Source organism: Carcharodon carcharias, chromosome 15, assembly GCF_017639515.1.
Source record: "Carcharodon carcharias isolate sCarCar2 chromosome 15, sCarCar2.pri, whole genome shotgun sequence".
In the NCBI taxonomy this organism is placed as follows: Eukaryota; Metazoa; Chordata; class Chondrichthyes; order Lamniformes; family Lamnidae; genus Carcharodon; species Carcharodon carcharias.
In genome coordinates this window covers 40206422-40233407 of record NC_054481.1, presented here as the reverse complement: position 1 = coordinate 40233407, position 26986 = coordinate 40206422, and the positions used below count along the sequence as shown (strand labels likewise).

The 26986-nt window shown below is 39.9% G+C and overlaps 1 protein-coding gene across 3 annotated transcripts in view; it reads left to right on the top strand.

Moving 5' to 3' along the window:
- Positions 1-555: 555 nt before the first annotated feature.
- narfl (nuclear prelamin A recognition factor-like) overlaps positions 556-26986 on the top strand; it is a 44442-nt gene continuing 18011 nt past the window's right edge. Inside the window, exons 1-10 of one of the 3 annotated variants that reach the window (XM_041206231.1) lie at positions 556-668; positions 6933-7028; positions 7465-7608; positions 9577-9712; positions 12359-12493; positions 14554-14672; positions 15861-15990; positions 16871-16943; positions 22827-22964; positions 24513-24670. In XM_041206231.1, coding sequence (XP_041062165.1) covers positions 570-668; positions 6933-7028; positions 7465-7608; positions 9577-9712; positions 12359-12493; positions 14554-14672; positions 15861-15990; positions 16871-16943; positions 22827-22964; positions 24513-24670 — 1228 coding nt within the window. In that variant the 5' untranslated portion in view covers positions 556-569. The other 2 variants (XM_041206233.1, XM_041206234.1) reach the window with 2 other exon arrangements.

The following is a 26986-nucleotide window of genomic DNA, read 5'->3' as shown; positions in this document are numbered from 1 at the left end:
CTTGGCATATCGTAACATTCAAGACAATGGGCCAAGTGCTGATAAATGGGATTAGGTAGGTAGGTCAGGTGTTTCTCACGTGTCAGTGCAGACTTGGTGGGCCGAAGGGCCTCTTCTGCACTTTGTGATTCTGTGAATATTGATGGGCTTTTCCTCATCTCTAGGAACTTTAGGAAACGAGTGGCAACTACTGCACTGTCTGTCAGCCTATGCAACATGCTTATTCCTACATTAACCATTCTGCAGTACATCAAGGATTACCAAGAAAACGAAATTTAATGAAAATTTTAGCATTGATAATTGTGCTATTTTTTCACAGCCTAGTACAAATTTGTCACCATTTGGGAAATAAGTTAGCTTTTTGATCAAAGAAAGTGTGAACAGTTCACAATCCCACGTTTAAATGTGTTAACAGGGTGCTTTATTATTTTCTGGAGTGAGATACATCATCAAAGCAGGGTATATGAGTCAGCAGGGTGAAGTCGGAGTTTGCCTGGAAGCGGTGGGGTGGGAACTGACCTTAATTGCCTCACTGCCGTAGATGAAGCCACGGCGCACACTTTACGGCAATGTATTTACGGCGCTGTCGGGCGATGGTTAAAATGGTGTCGCAGTTCAGTGGGGTGCTGCAGCTGACGGATTTGGATGATTTTATAACGCCGTCTCAGGTAGGAAAGCGGATCTAACGGGGACCGGCCGGGCTGGGTAAGAGCCCCGGTTCACAGGTACAGGCTGCCTCCTGGCCCAGGCGGATCGTCCTGTTGATAAAATGATGTAATTAACTTCCAGCAGAGTTGAGGTGAAAAGCTAGGATCATTTAAATAAACAAGAGGAGGTGGAATTGTTGTTGGGTGTCCCAGAGTAATGGTGGGTTGAATGGCCAGGTAAATACCTGGTTTGTATAGAGGGCTGCTGATGTCCTGTTGCTGTAATATCAAGTGTTGTCACAATTAGCAACATTGGTTCTGAACTCCTCCATCCTGGATTCAGGTAACGTACTGAGAATCACACCATACAAAAAGGGAGAGTTGCACAGAGAAACAACTAGAATCTCTGAAATAGTTCATTCTTAAAAACCCCAAGCTACCTTGAACCCAATGATACTCAAAGTGTAAGATGCAAGTTCATAGAATGTTTTCGGAATAGTTTCTTAGAACAACATGCTCTGGAGCCAACCAGAGAACAGGCTATACTGGACCTGGTACTGAGCAACGAGATAGGATTAATTGATAACCTCATAGCAAAGGTACCCCTGGATAACAGAGATTATAGTATGATTGAATTTTGCATTCAGTTTGAGAGAGAGGAGTGGGTCTACGACTAGTATTTAAAACTTAAATATGGGCAATTATCTGGGAATAAAAACAGATCTAGCTAAAGTGAACTGGCAAATAAGTTTAAGGGATAGGTCAATAGAGATGCAGTGGCAGACATTTGAAAGGTTATTTCAGAACACATGCAATAGATACATTCCAAGTTAAAGGCAATATCAAACTTTTTCTTTATTCGCTCATGGGACGTGGGTGTCTCTGGCTAGGCCAGCATTTATTGCCCATCCCTAATTGTCCTTGAGTTGAGTGGCTTGCTAGGCCATTTCAGAGTCAACCACTTTGCTGTGGGTCTGGAGTCACATGTAGGCCAGACCAGGTAAGGACGACAGATATCCTTCCCTAAAAAGCATTGGTGAACCAGATGGGTTTTTCCAACAATCGACAGTGGGTTTTTTTTATTATGGTCATTTTAATTATCAACTTTTAATTCCAGATTTTTATTGAATTCAAATTCCACCATCTGCCACAGTGGGATTCAACCCCAGGTCCCTAGAGCATTACCCTGGGTCTCTGGATTACCAGGCCTGTGATGATGCCAATACACCACTGCTTCCCCGAAGAAAAAGCATATAATTGCATAAAGATGGATAGCAGGTCAGAAGATTGGACAGAATATAAAGAATAACAAAAAGATTATGAAGGAGGGAAAAATTAAAGTATGAAAGAAAGCTAGCTAGAAATATAAAGACAGATAGTAAGAGTTTCTATAGATATTTAAATAAGAGAAGCATTAACAGTGTGCATTGGTCCTGTAGAAGGTGAGTCTGAGAAATTAATGGAAAACAAAGAGATGGCAGATGAATTGAATAGGTATGTTGCATCGGACTTCGCTATAGAGGATACAAGTAACATCCCAGAAATAGCTGTAAATCTGGAAATGGGAGGGAGGGAGGAACTCTGGAAAATTACAGTCACCAGGGAAGTGTTACTTAGCAAATTGTTGGAGCTCTAGGCTGACAAATCCCTGGGTCCTGATGGACTTCATCCTAGGGTCTTAAAAGAACTGGCTAGTGAAATAGTTGATGCGTTGGTTTTAATTTAGTAAAATTCCCTTTATTCGGTGAAGGTGACTTTGGATTGGAAAATAGCAGATGTAACTCCTTTAAGGGAGGGAGATAGCAAGCAGGAAACTACAGGCCAGTTAGGTTAACATCTGTCATATGAAAAATGTTGGAAGCTGTTATTGAAGATGTTATGACAGGGCATTTGGAAAAACTGAGGGCAATTAGGTAGAGCCAACATGGTTTTGTGAAAGGGAAATCATGTTTAACCAATTTATTTGAGTCCTTTGAAGGAGTTACGTGATGTGGATAAAAGGGAACCGGTGCCACATCAAAGATTATTGCAGAAAATAAAAGCTCATGGTGTAGGGGCTAGCAAATTGGCATGGATAGAAGATTGGCTAGTCAACAGTAAGCAAAGTAGGCATAAAGGGGTCTTTTTCAGGTTAGTGGGATGTAACGAGTGATGTGCCACAGGGTTCAGTGCTGGGGCCTCAACTTCTTACAATTTTTGTAAACGACTTGGATGAAGGAAGTGAAGGTATGGTTGGTAAATGAATTGATGACACAAAGATAGGTGGGAAAGTAAGTTGTGAAGAGGACATAATGAGGCTACAAGGGGACATAGGTTAAGTGAGTGAGCAAAGGTCTGGCAAATGAAGTACAATGTGGGAAAATGTGAAATTGGCAATTTTGGCAGTAAGAATAAAAAAGAAGCATATTATCTAAATGGTGAGATTAGTGTCCTAGTGCATGAATCACAAAAGGCTAGTATGCAGGTATAGCAAGTAATTAGGAAAGCTAATAGGCTGTTGTTGTTTATTCCGAGGGAAATTGAATACGAAAGAAGGGAGGCTGTGCTTCAGTTATACAGGACACCTGTGAGACCGCATCTTAAGTACTGTGTACAGTATTGGTCTCCTTATTTAAGGATGGATGTAAATGCAATGGAAGCAGTTCAGGGAAGGTTTGCTAGACTATTATCTGGAATGGGCGGGTTGTCTTATGAGGAAAGATTGAATAGGCTTGTATCCACTGGAGTTTAGAAGAGTAAGAGGCGACTTGATTGAAACATATAAGATCCTGAGGGATCTTGACAGGGTGTATGTGGAGAGGATGTTTCCTCTTGTGGGAGAATCTAGAACTAGGGGTCACAGTTTAAAAATAAGGGGTTGCCTATTTAAGACAGAGATGAGAATAATTTTTTTTTCTTGAGTGCAGGGAGTCTTTGCAACTCCCTTCCTCAAAAGGCAGTGACAGCAGTGTCTTTGAATGTTTTCAAGGCAGAGGTAGATAGATTCTTGATTAAGTAAGGAGGTGAAGGATTATTGGGGGGTAGGCAGGAGGTTACATTCAGATCAGCCATGATCTTATTGAATGGCAGAGCAGGCTCGAAGGGCTGAGTGGCCTACTCCTGCTCCTAACTCGTGTGTTTGTATTTATGTACATAAGAGAGCTCACCAGGAGAATACTATGATCGTGTAAAAGTTTCTGCTGAAACAATTAAAAATGAAATCAGCTATATATCATTTGGACTAGCACTTGCTCCTGACTGTGTATTTCCACATTGGATATTGAAAACAGAGTTCTGTTTTTACTTCTGTTTCAGTTGCAAAAAGCGCATTCTTTAGCATTCTTCTTTATTAACTGATGGTCCTTTATAAAGATTGTCTTTAACCTTTACCCTCCAGGAAAAAGTAAGCCATGTTGTAACAAGTGTAGTAGATTGTTTACTGATATTTAACAGTATGGTAAAGGGAGAAAGTCACCTGGTTTTCAGTTTCTGTTCTCTTAAACTTACAAACAGCTAAAAGAAACACCAAGCTCCTAATCCCAGCAACGCATGTAGGAAAATATGCAATTCTCAATCTATGCACACAAGCATTGAAATCTCTTGTAGATATGGTATGAAATCTCTTGACCTGGAGATCCTGTGAAAGTGCTGAAGGTTTGTTGCCACACTAATGGATTTTTGGGGAGTTACTTGAGGAAAGTGGATGTCTTATATCTGATGGTGACCACAAATCCATTACCGATTGTCATAAAGTCCCATCTGGTTCACTAATGCCCTTTAGGGAAGGAAATCTGCTGCCCTTACCTTCTGGCCTACATGTGACTCCAGACCCACAGCAACGTGGTTGACTCTTTAATGCTCTCTGAACGAGGGCAATTAGAGATGGGCAATAAATGCTGGCCTAGCCAGCGACACCCACATTCCATGAATGAATATAAAAAAAGAGAATAGTGTAGATCTCCATTTAGGATAATTTTTTTAGGTTAAAAAACTGATGCAGAACAGCAGAAAGTGTACACACAAAATTTTGGGCATTGACTGTTGAGAACTGACGTAAATGCAAGAAACTCATGATCTGGCCTGGTTTTTGCATGAGGACACAGCTCTGTCAGTGGGCTGGTGGGTAGCATCAGATGTTGCACTGAATCAGTGCAGCAGATTGGGTAAATTTGGCCGTAGCATAAAATGGGCGCAAATTAATTATGTCTAAATTTCTTCAGTCTTTTGTACTGAAAATCGACATTATGCATTTATTTCAGTGAAACTTTTACCAGAAGGTTTCAGGCTAGAATCTCTGTACCATTTGTCTGTCTGACACACATACAAATTCCCTCGGTCCTTTCCTGCTGGAAGCATTCCTTCCCTACTACCTTGCTGTCTAGTCTGCAAAACTCTGTTGCCTTCCTCACCCAACCACAGTCCTGGCCTCTTAATACTAAATTTCCTTCCACGCTGCAGCCTAGCTGCAAGCAATACCATGAAGTGATTATAATTAGCAATATAATTGAGTTTTATATTCCTGACTGCATTATGTGAACATCCAGGCTAAATTTCTGCCTTGCAGCCTTTTTAAAAATTCATTTATGGCATGTGGGCATTGCTGGCTAGGCCAGCATTTATTGCCCATCCCTAATTGCCCTTGAGTAGGTGGTGGTTCCTGAACCGCTGTAGACTCTATGATGTAGGTACACCCACAGTGCTGTTATGGAGGGATTTCCAGGATTCTGACCCAGTGACAGTGAAGGAATGGTGATATATTTCCAAGTTAGGATGGTGGGTGGCTTGGAGGGGGAACTCCCAGGTGGTGGTATTCCCATGTGTCTGCTGCCCTTGAATAACCATAATTACTTGATATTTTTCATTGTCGCATTTCCCATTAATATACTTGCTGCGAGGAACACAAACTGATTCAGTGTTTTAATTTATATTAGTTTTCCTACATTCCCAGCCAGAATTTACTTTGCCCTGTTATGTCACTGATATGCACTCATATATTTTACATTTGTTTAACAGAAGGATCTTTGCAGTCCTTTTTGTTTTGTACTGAAATTCAAAGCTGGGGAAGCTGGCTCACATCCCTGCTGTGTTTGTGTACAGTTCTACTAGCCACACCCCCGAACTGATTGGTGCTGTACTTCAGTTGCACACGTCTTCAAAACTGGGTTACAGGACAGATAGTAACACTAAAAACAACAGCAGTGAGCAGCTGATAGAGGATAGGGTGGGGAAGTTGGGTTATTAAGTTCACCTACTACACGGAAGGGTCTTTCCAAAGTACTTATTTTGCCATGAAGCTGGAGAGGTGTGCCAACTGCCTCAGTAGGGTGAGAACAAGTCATTGTGTACCTCATGGAGGATGTTTGGTAATAGAAGTAAAAACTCAAGTATTAAATAATGGAAAGAAGTTTGATTTTCAGCTACCTTGAATGTATGTTGCATTCTTTGAGGTAATGTTGATGTGTAAATATCGTGCATGTATGTAGTTCTCAATGTAGATGTAAAGTGAAAGCATCAGTACAGTTTTTCAACTAATTGTGTTCTGCAGTGCTGTTTTTTCTTTACTGCTTTAAGAAAATTAACACATTAGTTGGGGATTCACTTTGAAAGAATGCCCTGTGATAGTGTTTTCCTATAGGTCAGCGGGACCATTCACTCATTGTTAAGGAGCCTTACTGATGTTTCAGAAACTGAAGGAGGCTGTTTCACACAGGGAATTTGTAAACTGCCTTTCAAAATACAGAAAATGAGATGTTGTAAAACTACCACATATTCAAATGTTTGTTGTATGTGCCTTCTCTCTGCATGTCCTCGTTTTTTTTAATTATAATGTGTCAACACCCCTATGAAAAGCAAGTCTGTTATAAAGAAATTGTTTTTGTGAGTCTGGTGAGACTAGTTAGATATAGTGGGCTCCACAATAAATTCTGCCAGTACTTTCTTAATCCTCCCAATACTGCAGAGTTATTGATTCCTGAGTTTGTAGGGCTTTAGGAAAAAAAACAGAAAACTTTCTGTTCAGTTTGGCAATCAGCTAATGTTGACTTTCATACCCAACTTTCCTTGGCCATCAATTTACACCAAACTTTGCTGCCGGTGCTAAAAGAAATTGCTTGTGGGACTGCTTGCAGCTTTGGTCAAGGCATGGTTCCTGCAGCAGGCATTTTTGCTGTTACTGGGCATCCCTGTTGCTACTAAACAGAACAGCATCAATGTGTTTGTTATAAACCATCTCTGAACTAGATTGTGGGGAGAGACAGTCCCATTAGCAATCAGAATTCAAAGTTAAAATGCACTTTGTTTTTATAGGAATGTGTGAAGCCAGTGAAAGTGGAAAAGAAGCCAGGGAAAAGCTCTGGTATAATCAGGATTGAAGATGATGGTAGTTACACTCAGCTGAACCAGGTAAAACCTAAGTTTCTTTGGCTGCTTTTGGCTATACCTGTGTGGAGCTGACATCTGCACACAGAAGACTATAATTCTTTGCTGTTTTTTGTCCAACTGTTGAAAAATCAGGCTAATGTAGGAAGACCAAAAGTGCTTAAGCCAAGGTCTGTAGCACGTTTGAGGAAAGAAAAGGCAAATTATTTAAAAAAAAAGATGTTTTTTAAAGTTGAAATGGAATTTGTTTATTTAAAACGAACAGACCTATAGAGCATCTTATACTTTTACTCTGGAAAGAATATTTTTGGGAGGAAATTTCTAATTGTCTACACTGGTATCCTAATTCAGGAGATAATTATCCCTCGTTAAATTAAATACAAGATGGGAAGGTGTATTTCTTCATGAATGTCTTTGCATATTTGTTTTGTTCTGTTATCTTGCTGTGTTTTCATTTCAGGATGGAGGTATCAAGAAACTTGAAAAAGCAAAAATAACCTTGAATGACTGCTTGGCCTGCAGTGGTTGCATCACATCAGCAGAAAGTGTATTAATCACACAACAAAGCCATGAAGAACTGTACAAAGTTTTGAACCAAAGCAAAGTAAGACACTACTTTCTTGTGGCAGGTGTGCATAATATTTCAGCGCCAGATTTTTGTTGCAATTGTCAAAATGCACACACAAACATAGATGCTTCATCTTGGGTGACTGATTTGTGTGGTCACACTGTCTTTTTGTTTTACAAAGATGAGGGAAGGACAATACACCAAGTCTTTAATATAAAGGGAATTTGGAAAGATGGATTTGAGAGGATAGTTTGTGTAAAGCTAGGATAAATGAAGCAAAACCTTATGAATTGAGAAAGCCACAGGCCAAGTATGATTGGAATGGTAACTTTTCAGGACTAGTCATTAAACTAAACCACCTTGTAGTGCAGTACATAGAGACTTAATTCCTGATTTAGCAGGGAGACGAGGGATATGAATTTGGTGTAGGATTTTTTATCAGCTAAGATCAGATGTGATGGCACACTTGTGTTTAGTAGTAATTTCTTCCTATGTTCTAATGTTGTGCCTAATGTTACCACTCCGATATTGCCATCTGAATGCCTGAAAACAAGAGCATCGTCATGTTTAAAATGGTCCAAGAATGTGTGTTTCATGAAGGCTGAGGGTAATGCTTCCAGTTTCTTCTATACTTGGTGTTTTGTGTTGACAAATTGAGGATTGCACTGAACCGCTAAATTATTTTTGTTTTGAAAAGGGTTCAAAAAATGCGAAACCAATTATAAATTGTGTTTTTAATTCCAACCCGAAGATTTTTGCTATTACTCAAGCTCAAATAAAGCTCTGTGGACCTTGTGTTTTGTTCAACATATACTCATTGTAGTCTGTCTTCCAAGCCTGTGCACGCACTCTACATCATAAGGGGTTCTTAAGTTTCTGAGAGTCATAAATGTTGAGGAGAAACTGAACAAAATATCTCTGTATTTCACTTATGTCACAACTCAATTGATTATTATCGGAGCAGTGACTTCCATATCAATAACATCACCTTGCCTCAGCTCAATTGCTATTGAAATCCTCATCCATGCTTTGGTAACTTCTAGAGTCTACTATTTGAATACCCTCCTGGCTGGCCTCCCAGCTTCCTCCCTCCATAAATTTGCACTCATTCAAAACTGCTGCCCATACCTAACACATACCGAGCCTGAGCAGTCAGATGGGGCCACGGTTTAAAGTCTCAATGAAAACAACACCTCCAACATTGTGACATTCCCTCAGCACTCAATCCTTCAGTAATTAATAACACTCCTTCAGTGCTGCTCTGGAATTTTTCTTTTTGCCCTCAAGTCCTGAAGTAGGACTTGAACTCAGAACCTTGTGATTCAGAGGCAAGAATACTACCGAGCCACAACTGACACAAAATAAAATGTTAATATTAGCATAGCAGAGAATGGCTGAATCTATCCTTAGCTTCTGCATATAAAATTGTGCACACACTGCTTACTCTGGTGGAAGAAATAGACAATAATACTCAAACTTCTGATTCTTATCAGGGTGACTCTGCTATTTTCCACACCCTGTATTGGCTGTGCAAATTAGATGTGTGAGTTATGTTTGAACTGCCGTTATTACCTTTTCTGTCACCTCCCTCCTCCCCACCCCACCACTCCTCCAAGGTATATGCTGGTAATAGCAGCTTTTACTGCCTTACTCAATTATTTAATTTCTTGAGAGTTGGACTGTTCCTTCATGAGAGGCATCACAACTGAACCTGCTCCATTCTGAACTGATCCCTCGCACCTTTTTACATTCTACAGAGATCACTGGTCAGCAAACATGAGTAAAAAAATCTGGTAGTTTTCTTTTATTTTCTCTTTAGGCTATCTGAGGTCACTTGCCATGCTCGCCTCTAAACAATTCTTTGCTCAGCCATTTAACAAAAGGAAAAAATACAAATAATCAATAATACTGTTTCTTTGAATCCATTTAGTCATGGTCACTGTTTAAGTAGATCACAGTTTAGCACTGAGTATATTTCCTGAGCACTGCTGTTTCATTGATTAGGTATCTGGTTCTGCAAATCAGAAGCTGGTGGTGGTGGTTTCAGTTTCACCACAATCCAGGGCATCATTAGCTGCAAGATTTAAGCTCCAAGTTACAGACACTGCACGACGGCTGACAGCATTCTTCAAAAATCTAGGTGAGTGGATTCACAGCATGGTGAGACAGAATAAGTTGCTTTACTTGCACAGCTACGATGCAATTCAATGAATAAAACCTATGCAATCAACCCGATCCTAAATGGTGTAGGTGTGTTCATTTTACGTATTGGAGTAGTTGAGGGTGATGCCATTTGGCACCACTTTGGATCATCGCTCTGTCAAAGTGGAACCTGAGATGTCACCCACACGTTTGAATTCTTTTCAGTGATCTGGGGAAGCATGGAGCAAAAATTAGATTCTCCACACAGGAAAGGAACCAAAATTGAAAGGTGAACCAAAAACAAAAAAAACTGTGGATGCTTGAAACTCGGAAATAAATCAGTAAATGCTGGAATTGCTCAGCATGTCAGGCAGCATCTGTGAAGCGAGAACCAGAGTTAACATTTCGACTTGAAACATCAACTCTCTTTCTCTCTCCAGAGCTGCTGCCTGATCTGCTGAGTATTTCCAGCATTTTTATTATTGAAAGGTGAGCCACCATGTACGACAGTTGTACACCTCATTGTGATTGATTCTGTGCAGCATTGTTGTAATTGTGAGAACAAGCCATTTCCTGCACGCACAGCTGGATAATATGAGACCAGAGGAAGAAAAGTAAACTAAAGGGGGGAGGATCTTTCTCAATAGTTGGTATAAAAGGTGGTTGTATCTGAGTCATACAGATGAGGCTGTTCCTAGTGCTATATCCTATTTAATCCACAACTTTTGCTGAATTCATTCAATTGAACTGGGGAGCGGTAAACATAATGCAGTCTGTGAACCCATACCCAACTAGGAGGTCGTACACCTTATTAGACCATTCCCATCAACACAGCCAATGCGTTTATTATACTTTGTAATGTGTGCAGTTAGAGTTTGTAGATCTGAATATTCCATTTAGAGCAGCGTGCTTTTCGGCAGTGCTGGTTGGTTTTGGCAGGTAGGGATAAATAACAGCCTCCAGAGGCTTGATTGTGTGATTTGAATTCACGATAGTGGACTTAATTTTACTACATACTTGGAAGGACCAGCATGCGCTCTATGCTGGTGAGGAACAACATTCATATAATTACTTCCCAAGTATGCACAGTTTGAACTACGTATATAACGTCAGTCTAGCCAATTCAGCTTTTACATTAAAAATCCACTTTTGATATCTGTGTTGTGCAAGTTGCCATAAAAGTTGCTTGTCTATAAGTTGAAAAAGAAAACTCGAAAGCCACACAAGTGAAAAGCCACTTTTCTGTGGTCAGGCTTGGTCGTGTTAAATTGTCACGGTTTCATCTGTGCTGGTGTATCTGCCTCAGGAGAAAGGAAAATGAAGCAAATGCCTCGGGAGTGGAGGAAATGGCTGCTTAAAAACCTTGTTGCCTGCAGGACAGGGCAAGGTATTCTACATAGCTAAAATTTAAATTTACCATGGGGCTACAGGCTGAATTTATCACCACTTTATTGCTTCAGTACATTTTTGGTGGTGGTGGGTGCATTTATATTTTACAGGGATTTCCAGTGTTCCATGGACAGAATCTTCGGGTCAGCAAGCAGGAGCGGGCCCTACTCGTCGACGCATAAAATGACGAGCGGTGACATTGGGCACGTGTCCAAGAGTTTATAAATTAAATTAATTTTTTTTATTAAAGTTCATTGACATGTCCCAGCTCATGTGACAATGTCACATGAGGGGACATGTCTTAAAATTTTTTTTTCTTTTATTAAGTTTTTAAAAATCTCACTAATCTCCCTGCGGCAGCCCTGTGCCTCAAGGAGATTTCTGGGAGTGCTCAGTGCTTCTGGGTGTGCATCATGCTGGGCGGGCCTTAATTGACCCCCCCCCCATGCAAAATGGCGGCGCCCAGCTGATCATGGCCTCTTGCCCGCGCCCGCTCCCACCCAACCCTCCCGACGGGGAGAAAATTCTTCCACATGTGTCCATTGCTGCTAAAATAGTGACGACCTGAAATATGATGTGGGAATGTGGGTGGAAATCTGGTGGAGTAGATCACCCAGCTAATTTCTGTTTCATGATAGTTGATCTTAAGATGTTATCCTGTCATTATCAGTTACTTTGGGTATGACTGTCAAAACCTGCAGCTTGGTACACCATTAGATCAAAATTGCAATCAAAATTTGTTGATGCAACAGCTTTATAAATATAATCAGCATTTTCTTCATGGGCAAATGAGTTAATATAGTTCACTGGAAACAGCTCAGATTGTGCAGGGTTAAATAGCTCCTTAAACAAAAAATCTAGAGAATGTTCAATTTTTCTCAATTAATGACCCATTCAAGAAATTGTGTGACTGCCCTGCTTTGAAATGTGTGGTTTCTGAGAATCTGATTTTGTTAGTTTCCATTACCTACAGAAAACAACCAGACATTCTCTTGTTTTCCATTAAAGGAATTACAACCCAATTATTCTGTGCACATATAGGTGAATGTGAACTACTTGGAGAGCATTGGTGATTACACATGCAGGAAGTGTTAAAACGATGTGAAACAGTGAAAAAACGTAACTAAATATTTTGTTATAATTTGAAGTTAATTCAGCTAAGTATGTAGATGAAAATATTTAATTATGTCTTGGAGCATATTCCTAAAATTTTAATTTCCCTAACCCTACTTTTCTGCCTCCTAAATATCCTCAGGTGTTCACTATGTGTTAGACACAACCTTCTCGAGAAACTTCAGCTTGCTGGAGAGTCAGCATGAGTTTGTGCAGCGTTACCACAGGCGCAAGGATGATAGCAAAGCCCTACCAATGCTGGCCTCTGCTTGTCCAGGTATTTGTAATAGAAAGAAAGAACTTGCACTTGTATAGTACCTCTTATAAAATGTGCTCACTGTTGTAGAAAATGCAGGAACCATATTGCACACAGCAAGATCCCACAAAAGCACTGTGATAATAACCAGATAATTTGATTTTACGTATCGATAAATGTTGGCCAGGACACCAGGCAGAACTCCTTTGCTCTTCTTTGAAATAGTGCCATGGATCTTTTACAGCTGCATGTGAAGACAGGGACTCGGATTAAAGTCTTGTCTGAAAGATTGTACCTCCAACAGGGCAGAGTTCCCTCAGATCTGATGGATTGACCTAGATTAGATGCTCAAGTTTCTGCACTGGGACTTGAACCCGTTTGAAATGAAACAGGGAAAGTAAGAACATAAGAATTAGGAGCAGGAATAGACCACACGGCCCATCAAGCTTGCTCTGTCATTTCAATACGATTATGGCTGATCTTTGGTTTAAACTCCATTTTCCCACCACTCCCCGTAACCCTTAATTCCCTGAGAGCCCAAAAATCTGTCTATCTCAGCCTTAAATATATTCAACAGTGGGACATACACAATCCTCTGGGGTAGAGAATTCCAAAGATTCACAACCCTTTGAAGAAATTTCTCCTCATCTCAGCCCTGAATGATCAGCCCCTTATCCTGAGACTGTGCCCTGGTGTTTTAGATTCCCCAACTAATGGAAACAATCTCTCAGCGTCCACCCTATTAAGCCCCTTCAGAATTTTGAGGGTTTCAATAAGATTGCCTCATATTCTCTGGAGTTTAAAAGAATGAAAGCCCAATTTACTTAGACTCTCATCATAGGACAACCCCCTCATCCCAGGGACCAATTTAGTGAACCTTCGCTGTACCACCTCCAATGCAAGGATATCCTTCCTTTTGGTGACCAAAACAGCACATGGTACTCCAGTTGCAGCCTCACCAAAACCCTCTACAACTATAACAAGACTTCTTTATTCTTGTACTCCAATCCCTTTACAATAAAGGCCAACATGCCATTTGCCTTCCTAATTGCTTGCTGCACCTGCATGCTAACTTTCTCCATTCCTTGTACAAGTCTTTGAGGAGGACATAAAATAATATAGATCAGTTAAGTGATTGGGCAAGAAGATAGCAGATGGGGTGGAATGTGGGGAAGTGTGAAATTATCCATTTTGGTAAGAAGAATGGAGAAAGAATAATTATTGAAAAACGAGAGACTAGTAAATATTGATTATTTAAAGGGATTTGAGGATCCTTTACATGAGTCAAAGAAATTCAAGATGTAGGTACAGCAAGCAATTAGGAAGGCAAATGGTATGTTAGTCTTTATTGCAAGGGTTTGGGTAAAGAAGTCTTGCTGCAATTATGTAAGGCTTGATAAGACCACACCTGGACTACATGCAGTCTTGGTCTTCTTAGCTAAAGAAAGATATATTTGCTTTCAAAGGGATGCAGTGAAGGCTCGCTAGATTGATTCTTGGGCTGAGGGGGCTGTTCTTTGTGGAGCAATTGGGCAGAATGGGCTTATATTCACTGGAGTTTAGGAGAATTTAGGAGAACATTAAAATCCTGGAGGGCTTGACAGGGTAGATTTTAAGAGGCTCTTTACCCTGGCTGGATAGTTGCAAGATAAGAGGTTGCCCATTTAGGACCGAGTTGAGGAGCAGTCACTTCACTCTGAGAATGTGAATCTTTGGCATTCTCTACCCCAGCCAATAAGTATATTCACGACTCGGATTAATTTTTTTTGCACTAAGCAAATCGAGAGATATGGGTTCGGGTAAGAAAGTGGAGTTGATGTAGAAGATCAACCATGTTCTTAGAGAATAGACCATAGGGCCTAGTCCTGCTCCTATTTCTTATATTGATTTAGAGGTGAGAATGCTACCACTGAACCAAGGCTGGCATCCAATACTCTTCTTGTGAGTTGCATTCCTATTCCCAACCAGCAAATATTATTAGCATGAAACTGCTTTTGAAGTGCTGTGACTTTTTAAACATGATCTAGTGAAATTATATGGAAATATTTAATTCTTGTTACATTCCAATATGTGTCTTTCAGGTTGGATCTGTTATGCAGAGAAAACCCATGGCAGTTATATTATTCCCTATATCAGCACAACAAAATCTCCGCAGCAGGTGATGGGCTCTTTAGTCAAGGACTACTTTGCAAAGCAACAGGTAAGTGAAATATTACTCTTTTTCAACGCCACAAAATCTTGTACTGTTGCAGCAGAGAATTAGAATCTCAAAGCTGACATCATTAACTGCAGGCTTTCCTGATAGAGGTCAGGATAGGCTGAGAGAAAGCAACCACACTTAAACCATTGTAATTTTTATGCATGTTGGTGTTTGTGAATTTTCTCTGACTTTCCTTGCTTCAGTACTGTAACTTGGGCTAAAATTTCCTTCACAGATGAGGAGGGTAGTGGGTATGCAGCATTGTTCCCTAAAATCAAAAGATCAAAGCAAAGATATGTCAATGAGCTTGTTTAAAAAAAAAAAATCACTATCTTGGATGCTTGATGAGATTTAGATGAGTGCTGTTGCTACAAGAGATTGAATATTTTGTTTGCAAGCCTTGCATGATTATATTATGTGCTGTGTAGTGTCTGCCACATCATGTTGTGCCTTAACCAGGAGGAGTTGATGTATTTTTGAAGAGTTTAAGTGGGATGCTTTGACTGTGTGCTTTGATAAGGCTAAAGCACGGAGGTGCACATAACCTGGAATCTCCTGTACTATAACTCGCATCTGAAAATAGAGCTTTGAAGTTAACACTTTTTATTTTAGCTTGAGATTAGAAGAATGAGGTCTAGAAAATGTAAAGAGACTCAGTAAGGCAGATACAGAGAAATTGTTTTCTCTGATGGGGTGGGGGTTATTCAGAAGAAGAGGGCATAACCTTGAAATTGAGCTAGGCTGTGAAGGAATGAAATCAGGAAGCCCATTTTCACACAGGTTATTGGACTTCCAGAAGGCTGTGGGTGGTCCCAAACATTCCCATGCAGGCCATGCACTTAAGTTGCTGCGAATTTGCACAAAGTAGTAAATTGCCTGTACACTCCAAAAAAAAACGTGAGAATAATTTGGGTAAGAATATAAAGGACATAGAATGGAGGCAGAGATCAGCCATAATATAATTATATGGCAGAGCAGGATTGAAGAGCTGACTGACTTCCTCTTCTATATTCCTTTGAAATATGTTGCTTTAAAGTTGGGATTTTTCTTTGTTCGGTGGGGTGTTGACAATTTCTCATTTGAAGCTAGTATGCAATATGAATTAGTTGGAGAGTTTATGTGTTTACATGCATGTGCAGGAGGGCTGCAGCAAAAGAAGAGGTTGATGTATTCTGTTTTTTTCCCTAGAATATGACACCAGATCAAATATACCATGTAACAGTGATGCCGTGTTACGATAAAAAACTAGAGGCTTCAAGGGAAGACTTCTTTAGTGAAGGATACCAAACAAGAGATGTGGACTGTGTAATTACTTCAGGTGAGAAAAATTTGAAGCCAGGATACCTGTTAAAAGCATACTGGTATTGATGCTTCTGTCATTCTCTGCCTGCCTATATTATCTTGTTACTCCTTCGCCCTTTTCACTCGGGCTTGTACTTGTAATACTATTCCTTGGGGTCAAAACAAAAGGTTTCTAAATCGGCTGAATTGCCAGCTTAAGAATTACATCAGTCAGTCTGTCAAAAAGTGGAAACATTTTGGCTGAAAGTCAAACTTGTGTATAAGTGACACCTGTACTTTTATGAACTTTCTACACATCTTTCAGATATTCTGTTCTATTGGGGTGTATGTTTTCAATAGACTCGTGGTGGTAGAGTTTTATCTCACAACTTTCATGGAGAAATCAATGGAAGTAAAAGGTATGTTACATTGCTATGGTTTCAACAGTGACAACAATAGCATTGCATAGCAGCATCAACTCTTTTGTTGAAACTTCTGACTGTTATGTGTGTCGTGGCTAGTAATGGTGTCATTAATATCTGCACGAGTCCACCATCCAGTTCTGTCGAAGGGTCATGAGGACTCGAAACGTCAACTCTTTTCTTCTCCGCCGATGCTGCCAGACCTGCTGAGTTTTTCCAGGTAATTCTGTTTTTGTTTTATGATTTAGCTGGTTGATGTTGCTTCTGGAGATTCTTGTCATGTGATGGCGATGTAACTTACAAATAAGTTTGCACTCCAGAAAGCATCATAAAGATACCTTTCCCTGGAAGGAATCCCAGTTATTCCTTATGTTGAAATAATTCACATTTGAGACTGATTTCCTCAGTGAGAGCTCCATTCTTGTACGGGCTGTCATTTGCTCGTTTTAAAGTTCTGCTCAGTGATATACTGATGATGGAATATTTGTTTTGAAGGTGAAGTGTTGAAAATGTTAGAACAGGAGGGACTTTCCTTGACAAACGTGGACCCTGTGCCATTGGATACTCTGTAAGTCAAAAAGTCTCTTTTTAAGAAGCGCTTTAGTCTCTAGGGCCCATTTAAACAAAATGTTTAATTTAAAAGAAAATATTTATTTCCAAATGAGAGAATTCATGAACATTATCTAGAATTCATTCAAAGGATTGTGTAATTTAACCCTTGTACTGTATGTTGAAAGCATACTCCCTTTCCTTTAGTATCCATCTCACCATCTGGGCGCTTTGCTGTAATAATGTAGGAGTTTAGAAGTCATTAATTCCAGGAAGCCCACAGTTTCCTCAACATGTATTGTAAACAGTCACAATAATGCAGCAGTAAAAAGCTTCCATGCTGGTGACATTGTAATGAATTCATATTCTTAATCTTAAATTATGACTTTTAAATTTATTTTATACAGAACTCTTCCTTATAAAGGTTGCAGCTTTGCTCCTTTTATTCTTATAAGTAAACAATCATTTTCCTAATCTGATGAGTCCTGAACTCCTCCTCCCTGTCTTCAGAGCAGTTGGTGTGCCGGATAAGATAGTGGCTCAAGCCTGTTATTGCGTCAGTGCTGTCTAGGAAATGGAGTAAGCCCATAAGGGGGTAGAAAGGTACAGTCTGCTCAATCTTCCAGCAACATAACAGCAGATCCAGCCAAGGAACTGAATTTTTAAACAATTATATTTTTATATTTCAACATTTTTGAATATGAAATTCTGAAACCTTTCTCGCAGGTAGTTCAAATATTCAATTCATAATCCTTTATAGAATGCAAATGTATGGTTGTGCTAGTCTAAAATACCATCACTGTAGAAATGCACACTTGCTCTTACAGAGAACTGGCATAAACATGATGGGCTGAATGGCCTTCTGTGCTGTAAACATTCTCTGCTGTGATTCTGTGTTTTTAGTCTGCTTGTGATTTTATTGTTGTCTTGCAATAATTAGATTATTCCACACCTGAGGATAGCAACCATGAAATAATTAATATTAATAATGCTCAAAATGATAAATAACAAATCAGGATTACATTGCTGAATTCAAGTCATACCACTGTATTGAGCTACACCTGCCTGTCTTGAGTGCTCACCCATCCTGGGCATTGTGTGCAATCTGTTTTCTAACTATTTAAAGCATTTTCCATCTTAACATTCCTTCATATGCACCACTTCCAGCGAAAAAAAAAGAAACAAATTATATCGTGAGACACTGCACCCAAAGCTCAGAATTTACTCGACAAGATATCAGCTGGAAAAGCGTACTGGTGGCAATCTGTCTGTCACACGTCATTAACTTCAGGAAGCTGCAAACAGTCTCTTTGCAGATATCAAAATCTCTAGGCATCTAACAACAGAAGCTAAGATTGTTTTGTCTTTGTCCTGCAAACACCAAATGGAGCAGTTTTTTTAATTTCAGAAAGTCAAACAGACTTAGCATGGAACATGATGGGACACATCTGTTTCAAGTCAAAAATGCTGAACAACATTCCATTTCTAAATGCATGAAAAGCTCATGTCTAGCTACATCTGCAGCATAGCCATTATAAAAGGCTTGACTCCCTCCATTAACTCTAAATTGCTGACACCAGTACAGCAAAGGCCATGGCCTTGACAACATCCCGGCTGTAGCGCTCCAGATTTGTGCTCCAGAACTAGCTGCACCACTACCCAAGCTGTCCCAGTACAGCTACAACACTGGCATCTACCTGACAATGTGGAAAATTGCCCAGGTATGTCCTGTCCACAAAAAGCAGGATAAATCTAATTCAACCGATTTCCACCCTATCACTTGACTCTTTTGTCATCAACAAAGTGATGGAAGGTGTCGTCACAGTGCTATCAAGCTGCATTTGCTGAGCAGCAACCTACTCACTGGTGCTTAATCAGGATGCTGCCAGGGCTACTTGGCCCCACTCCTCGTTGCAGCCCTGGTCCAAATATTGACAAAAGAGCTAACTGGTGAGGTGAGAGTGACTGTCCTTGACATCAAGGTGTGACAGACAAGGTGTGACATCAAGGTGTGACAGACAAGGTGTGACATCAAGGAGTCCGAGCAAAATTGAAGTGAATGGGAATCAGAGGAAGCCTCTCCACTGGCTGGAGTCAGACCTAGCACAAAGGAAGATAGTTGCGGTGATTGGAGGATACCACCACCTGGAAGTTCCCCTCCAAGCCACCCACCATCCTGACTTGGAAATATATCGCTGTTCCTCAATATCGCTGGGTCAAAATCCTGGAACTCCCTTCCTAACAGCACTGTGGGTGTACTCACACCACATGGACTGCAATGGATCAAGAAGGCAGCTCACCACCACCTTCTCAAGGGCAACAAGGGATTGGGCAATAAATGGTGGTCTTGCCAGTGATGCTCACATCTCGAGCCAACCTTTTTAAAAAAAAATTGGATGAGCAGAAATTTTCTCCAGCTAAATATTGGGAAGGCTAAAGCTGATCCCTCACCACACCAACTGTCTGATTCTGAATCAGACTACTCTCAGCCGTGGCGTCATATTTGACTCTGTGATGAGCTTCCAACCATCTATCTATGCCATCAATAAGAATTCTATTTCCAACTCCATAACATTACTCAGCTCCACTTCTGCCTCAGTTTATCTTCTGAAACCCTCATTCATGCCTTTTGTACCTCCAGACTTGACTATTGTGACATAGAATCATAGAACGCTTACGGCACAGAAAGAGGCCACTTGGCCCATTGTGTCTGCACCGGCTGAAAAAAACGAGCCACCCAGCCAAATCCTACTTCCAGCGTTTGGTCTGTAGCCCTGCAGTTACAGCACTTGAGGTGCATATCCAGACACCTTTTAAATGAGTTGAGGGTTTCTGCCTCTCAGGTAGTGAGTTCCAGCCCCTACAACCTTCTGGGTGAAAAAAGTTTTCCTCATCTCCTCTCTAATCTTTTTACCAATCCCTTTAAATCTATGCCCTTTAGTCAGTCACCTCTCTGCTAAAGTAAATAGATCCTTCCCATCCACTATCCAGGCCCCTCACAACTTTGTGCATGTCGATCAAATCTCCCCTCAGCCTCTTCTGTTCCAAGGAGAACAACTGCAGCCTATCCAATCTTTCCTCATAGCTGCAATTTTCCAGTCCTTGTAAATCTCCTCTATACCTTCTGTAATGCAATTACATCATTTCTGTAATTAAGTGACCAGAACTACACACGGTACTCAAGTTTTGGCCTAACTAATATTTTATATAGTTCCAGCATAACCTCCCTGCTCTTATATTCTAATCCTCAGCTAATAATGAAGGATTCCATATGCCTCCTTAACTACCTTATCAATTTGTCCTGCTACCTTCAGGGATCTGTGGACATTCACTCCAAGGTCTTCAGCTCCTGACTGCCCATCCACCTTCTACCCTCTAAACCTGAAGCCATCCAAAACTCTACTGCCCTGGTGCTAATTTGCATCATGTCTTGTTGACTATTTGCTGACTGACACTGGCTCCCAGTGAAGACATTATTTTAAAATTATCTTTCTTGTTTTCAAATCCCTCCGTCACCTCGTTCCCCTCCCTTTCATTAATTTCCTTGAGCTCCACAACATTCCAAGCTATCTGCACTCCTTCAATTCAGGCCCCTTGCATATCTCCAATTTTAATCACTCCACTGTTGATGACCTTGCTTTCAGCTGCTTAGGCCCAAGCTCTGGAATTCCCTGCCTAAAACTCAGCCTTTCAACATCTCCTTCTTTAAAAACTCGAAAAAATGGTCAGTTTTGAGTCTATCTGAGTATCGTTTCCTTTAACTTGTCAGTATTGGCCTGAGTACGTGCCTATGAAGTGCCTCCAGCTGTTTTACTACATTAAAGGAATTATATAAATGCAAGTTATTCTCAATATTAGTCTGTTACTGAGCGTGGATAAAGCTTCACAGGCTGTCTATTTTTGTGGTTGCTGGGATTGGGAGTTCACTTTGCTGAATCATGCACAACAGGTCCATTTTGCCCCACCATGCCATGTGCTATGATATTAATTTAAAAACGTTTGGTCAGTCTTAATTGGGAAGTTTGCAAGGATCTTCAATTTTGTTTGTCTATTTTGTTCATCATTTATTTATAGCTTAAAGTCTCCTTGCTGTTGCCTTTTATTAGCCAATGCAGTTGACTTAAATCAGTAGAAATGACTCGATCAATCCAGGGCTGAGGAATTTTGTATATTTTGAGAAGTTTTTTTGGTGCAGCCTGCGAGTCAAAAGGCAATGTTTCCCCTCAGTCTATTACTGCTGATATCTTAATTAGTTTGTAGGAAGGTAAGCAAAAGTCACTGAACTTGGCTGGGATAGCAGAGCCTAAATGCCAAACTCTGCGTTTATCAGAGCAGACCTGTCTGATGCTTTTATTGATGAGAATAATTTCCGCAAAGCTACGTGATGGGAACCACACTTGGCTATTAGCATTACAGGCTTCCTGTAAACAAGCCAGCTACAGCTAAAAATAAACTTGAAAATATAGTCTCTCCAGAAGATAATTGAGTTTTCTGGCAGTAATAATTTTCAAAAATTTCTGCAGATTTTTTGTTTTCATTTTGTGTAGTGCTGGTGCATTGGTTTCAAGATGATTCCCAACACTTGAGCTACCTGTGTGGAGTTCAGACTCTTGCAGAAATTAACCTTGTATTACCTTTCAGGTGTTTTCAATGTTTGTGACATAAATGTAACAGTTTACTAAAGCAGGGTCATAAAGGGAAATTACCTAAAATGTCTCGTTACCTATGGATTTTCCGTAGGGGCTTAAGATGATCACAGGATTTGAGGACTGATGTTAAAATGAAAAACTGCACTATTAATACAACAAACCTCCTATACAAAGAATACAGTAATGGTTTCAGTCGTTAACAGCCAATTGCAGCTAGGCGCTAATACATTATGTGGGGTGTTAAAGATTGTTAGCCATATGCATCTACCTGCTACAGTTTATATAGATCTATAATTTGACTTTATCATTTGTGTCCTCGACAATTTAAGGAGCTTAAATATATGAAACTAAGCACCAGAACCAGGTTACCTAATGTATGAATGTCCTAATGGTTTACATAACTCTTCCTTCCGATTCAAGACAAGTTTCATTAGAGTAATGATGCACTTATAACTGTGTTTATACAATAAATGCTTCAGAGGCTTTTATGGACTGTTTGGTTACATTTGAGTAATTTTAGTATCATCACACTGATTTATTAAGGTCATCCAAGTTCAATTTGAAATCTGTTTACATGTATCCCTGTTACTTTATGGAGTTGAATTTTTGTGCATTATCAAGAACCGGATTTCAGTGCTAGGGAATGAAATATTTTATTCCTGTTTGCAGCCATGTCATACACCAAATTCGCTTCTTTTCCCCTCACCCAGGTTATGTGTTGCTTGTGTGAGTGACCATACATAGTAACACTGCAAGTTCGATGCTAACACCAACCTTGAAAGAGTATGTTGTACTACACCAATATCACCTCTTCATTGACTTTGTGGAATATTCTTGTTGGCTTAATAGCAAGTACAGTGCTTGGTGCAGCGGGGTGGAGGGGAATTCAGTCTAACCTGCAGTTCACTGCTACTGATAACTGTCAGCAGGAATAAGATCACACAATCACGTGCCCACCCCATTTAAAAAGGAGAAACTTGTGTATTAATCACATTGAGCATAAAAATTTATCTCTGAGAAGAAATATAATTTTCGGAAAATCTTTTGAATAAATTCTAGGGGAGGAAATTTTTCATTTAAAAATGGCTTTGCTGAAGATGCTCTTTGATGTCATGCTAAGACCTCCCTGTCTGATAGCCCACAATGTGGAGTAAGTGTTTCAATTTTTTGAACCACTCATAATTCTATGACCTTTGGGTTTAACTCAACATCAAGGAACTTGGAAATTCGTGTTAATTTAACTTGCCTTTTAGGTTCAGTAGTGTGGCTGAAGCTGAAGTGATTGGGCATTCTGGTGGAGGTTCGGGTGGATATCTGGAACATGTTTTCAAGCATGCTGCTAAGGAGCTCTTTGGAATTGAAGTACATGAAATTACGTATAAAATACTCAGGTAGGTGGTTTCACCGCTTCACTGAAATTTATTTCTCTTATATCTTCAATTAAAACAGAAAGATTTGATTCTCCTGATTGCTCAGTGAATATTATTTATTAAGTAATGAGCCATACAGACAGGCAGTTCCCTGGTTCATTTCAGTTTATACTGAGTTCTCTTAGCCAGGACGTGGGGTGGGGCTGCTATAATTTCCACAGCGTCCCTCAGCTAGCAAGGGGAATATTGGTCAGGGTTCCCACTACTTCCACCATAAATGCGCTTATGATCTCTTGTTACAAATTTATATGATTGATTACAGATCAACACAGGATGTGGTACATGAAATTCAAATGCATTGATCAGGTAAATAGATTTGGCTGTGGTGCACCTGACCATCGAATATCATGTTGATGTTGAGCTGAATCAGCCAGGGTCAGGCAAAAGGAAGTCCTGTACTCGGGAAAACAATTGCAGCCCCTAACTCATTACCTTGCTAACAACCAAGTATCCTTTAATTTTGTGAAGGTTAACTGTTCTTAAAAACTAGTTGAAATAAATGGACTGCTATTCAGCGATTACAGTACCAAATGGATGAATTTATTACCAGAACCATTTTTGAGGATCAAGGAAAAATTGCTATTATGATTCACTCATTCTGCTTTCATTTGATTATGGTAGTCTAGTCTAACAGAATTTCAAAGGCAGTTACCTTTACCAAATATAAGGGACCTGACCTGCCTCTCTGTTCTAAAATGTCCTTTAAGCTTAATTTTGATCCATGCATTTGAATTTCATGTACCACAGCTTGTGTTGACCTGTAATCAATCATATTAATTTGAAAGAAGAGATCATTATGACAGCAGCACCAAACTAAAGGATCCCAATAATTAATTTTATCATGTTGATCAACTTTCCCTGTTCCATTCCTGTTAGTTCACCTTGTCCAAGGACCCACAGAAAACAAGATTAAGGGTAATTTAGGTATCCCATAGAAATATTTTTAATTTTATTTTAAACTTTACCTGCTATAGTTGCTTAATAAGAATAGCATTTTATTACATTTGATTGAAGCATGTGTTGCTTTCTTGAATTTGTTTGTGCCAACCAGTCTTAAGAGCCAAGGCAACAAATTCACAGGAATCTCTTCAGCTACACTCCTTTAACTGATTGTGGATGTTGTTGTAGGCAAAGATTGTCATGTAACAGCGAAGACAAAGGTGAGAGCAGGGAACATAAAAGATTGGAGGAACTTTGTGCTGTAAAGAACCTACATTTTATTCAAAAGTACCCCACCTACCTGATCTATAACTGCTGAGGAAAGCATGTATATTTGAACACACTTCATACTGTAACCCACAACTACTGGATCTTTCACCTGACATCTGGTAATTTTGCAGTAAACTGCTCAAATCTCCCTGCTCCCTTCAGATCAGCTGAAAATGCTGCGCATACTTAGAATGGCAGAGTACTTTTTTTTAAAAAAATCTTTAAATACCACCTTGGCATTGAATTTTTTTCTATAACTGTTTATCGGGCAATAATTTTTCTAATCTTTCCGTTCTGTAGGAATAAAGATTTCCAGGAGGTAACATTGGAACAGGATGGGAGTGTTCTACTCCGCTTTGCACTAGCTTACGGATTCAGAAATATTCAAAACCTTGTTCAAAAGTTGAAACGTGGAAAGTTGATCTATGATTATGTGGAAGTGATGGCTTGTCCTTCAGGTAAAACTAGACGGAAACCTTTTTGTGGGGGAGGAGATGCAAATTGGGGTGTCAATGTGAGAAGTGTTTGCTGCATCTTGTGTGGCAGAAAAATAAATAGTCTTATCACTTGAGTCTACAGAAGATTTATTTTGAAACACAATTTACAATTCTGGTTGATGTCTTGCACTCTTTCAGGATTTTTTTCTGTACATTTTCATACATTGTAAAGTTTTTGATTTTGTATTTTTTTCATGGCCTTGCAGACAGGGAACCAGGAACAGACATAGTCTCGAGGCCCAGCGGGGTTAGAAAGTGGGCAATAGTTGGTTGTATTTCAGTTGTCTTTTTAAAGTCATGCATTCTGTCTTTGCTTTCATCTTTCAGATATTAATTCCTGATGTCCACATTGTAAAGGAAATTGCCTGTGTAAAATTGTTATGCTGTAATCATGTGCAACTACCAGTTGCAGTGCTAAAATGCCTCAGGGTGGGGTAATTACAGGGGCAATTTGCAATGGCCAGTTTCTATTCTAAATGTGGATATTTAAATGAGCAAAAGTTGACGGGAAGTGAAGTTTTAAATATTTTAGTAGTTGATTCCCTATGGCATTGCTTGTGGCAGGCGGGTCAAGACAAAACAGTCTTCAGGTGAAGAAAGATTAAAGGGCAGGGATAATATGCCCTGGATGCACAGACATAATTTGGTATCCATTTTAAGCTACTTTCTTTCCTTATTGTTATATTTTCTTTAACTATTCTTATTCTAATGAAAGCCTACTATGTAGACATGATACTCTGCAATTACATCCTCTTAAAAGCTGGAAGCGAGGTACTTCACCATCTCCGCTGGAAAAGGTGTATTTACAGCACAAGTTCACGTAGGCAGTTTCATTATAAATGTGAACCTGGAATTTACAATATACAAAAAATGTGCACATGTACGAGCATACAAATGAGGAGCTGGAGTAGGCCACTTAGCCCCTCAAGCCTGCTCTGCCATTCAATAAGATCATGGCTGATCTGAACGTAACTTCAACTCCACGTTCCTGCCTACCCCCGATAACCTTTCTCCCCCTTGTTAATTTAGAATCTATCTAGCTCTGCCTTAAAAATATTCACAGACTCTGCTTCCACCGCCTTTTGAGGAATAGTGTTCCAAAGACAACACTCAAAAAAAATTTCTCCTCATCTGTCTGAAATGAGCAATCCCTTCTTTTTAAACAGTGGCCCCTAATTCTGGATTCTCCCACAAGAGGAAACATCTTCTCCACATCCACCCTGTCAAGACCCCTCAGGATCTTGAAGGCTTCAATTAAGTCACCTCTTACTCTTCTAAATTCCAGTGGATACAAGCCTAACCTGTCCACCCTTTCCTCATAAGAAAACCCACCCATTCCTGGTATTAGTCTAGTAAACCTTCTCTGAACTGCTTCTATGCATTTATATCTTTGAGACCAGTACTGTACACACTACTTCAGATGTGGTCTCACCAATGCCCTATACAACTGAAGCATAACCTCTCTACTTTTGTAATCAATTCTGCTCACAAATGATAACATTCTATTAGTTTTCCTAATTACATGCTGTACCTGCATACTAACCTTCTGTGATTCATGCACTAGGATAACTCTGAATCTTGGAGCTCCTCAATCTCTCACAATTCAGACAAGCTTTTTTATTTTTCCTGCCAAAATGAATGATTTCACATTTGACTCCATTGTACTTCTATAAGATGTAGGAGCAGAAGCAGGCCATTTGGCCCACTGAGTCTGCTCCACCATTCAACGAAATCATGGCTGATCTGATAATCCTCAACCCCACTTTCCTGCCTTTTCTCCATAACTTTTGATTCCCTTGCTGATTTAAAAATCTATCTCAGCCTTGAATATACTTGACGACCCAGCCTCTGCAGTCCTCTGTGGTAAAGAATTCCACAGATTCACTACTCTCAAGAAGAAATTCCTTCTCATCTCTGTCTTAAGTGGGTGAGCCCTTACTCTGAGATTATGCCCTCTGGTCCTAGACACTCCCAAGGGGAAACAACCTCTCAGCATCTACCCTGTCAAGCCCCCTAAGAATCTTATGTTTCAATAAGGCTGCCTCTCATTCTTCTTAACTCCAATGAGTACAGTCTCAACCTCTCCTCGTAAGAAAATCCGTCCATACCCAGGATCAATCTAGTGAATCCTCTCTGAACTGCCTACAATGCCAGTATATCTTTCCTTAGATAAGGAACTAAAACTGTTTACAGTATTCTAGGTGTGGTCTAACTAGTGCCTTGTATAGTTTTAGCAAGAATTCCCTATTTTTATACTCCATTCCCTTTGAAATAAAG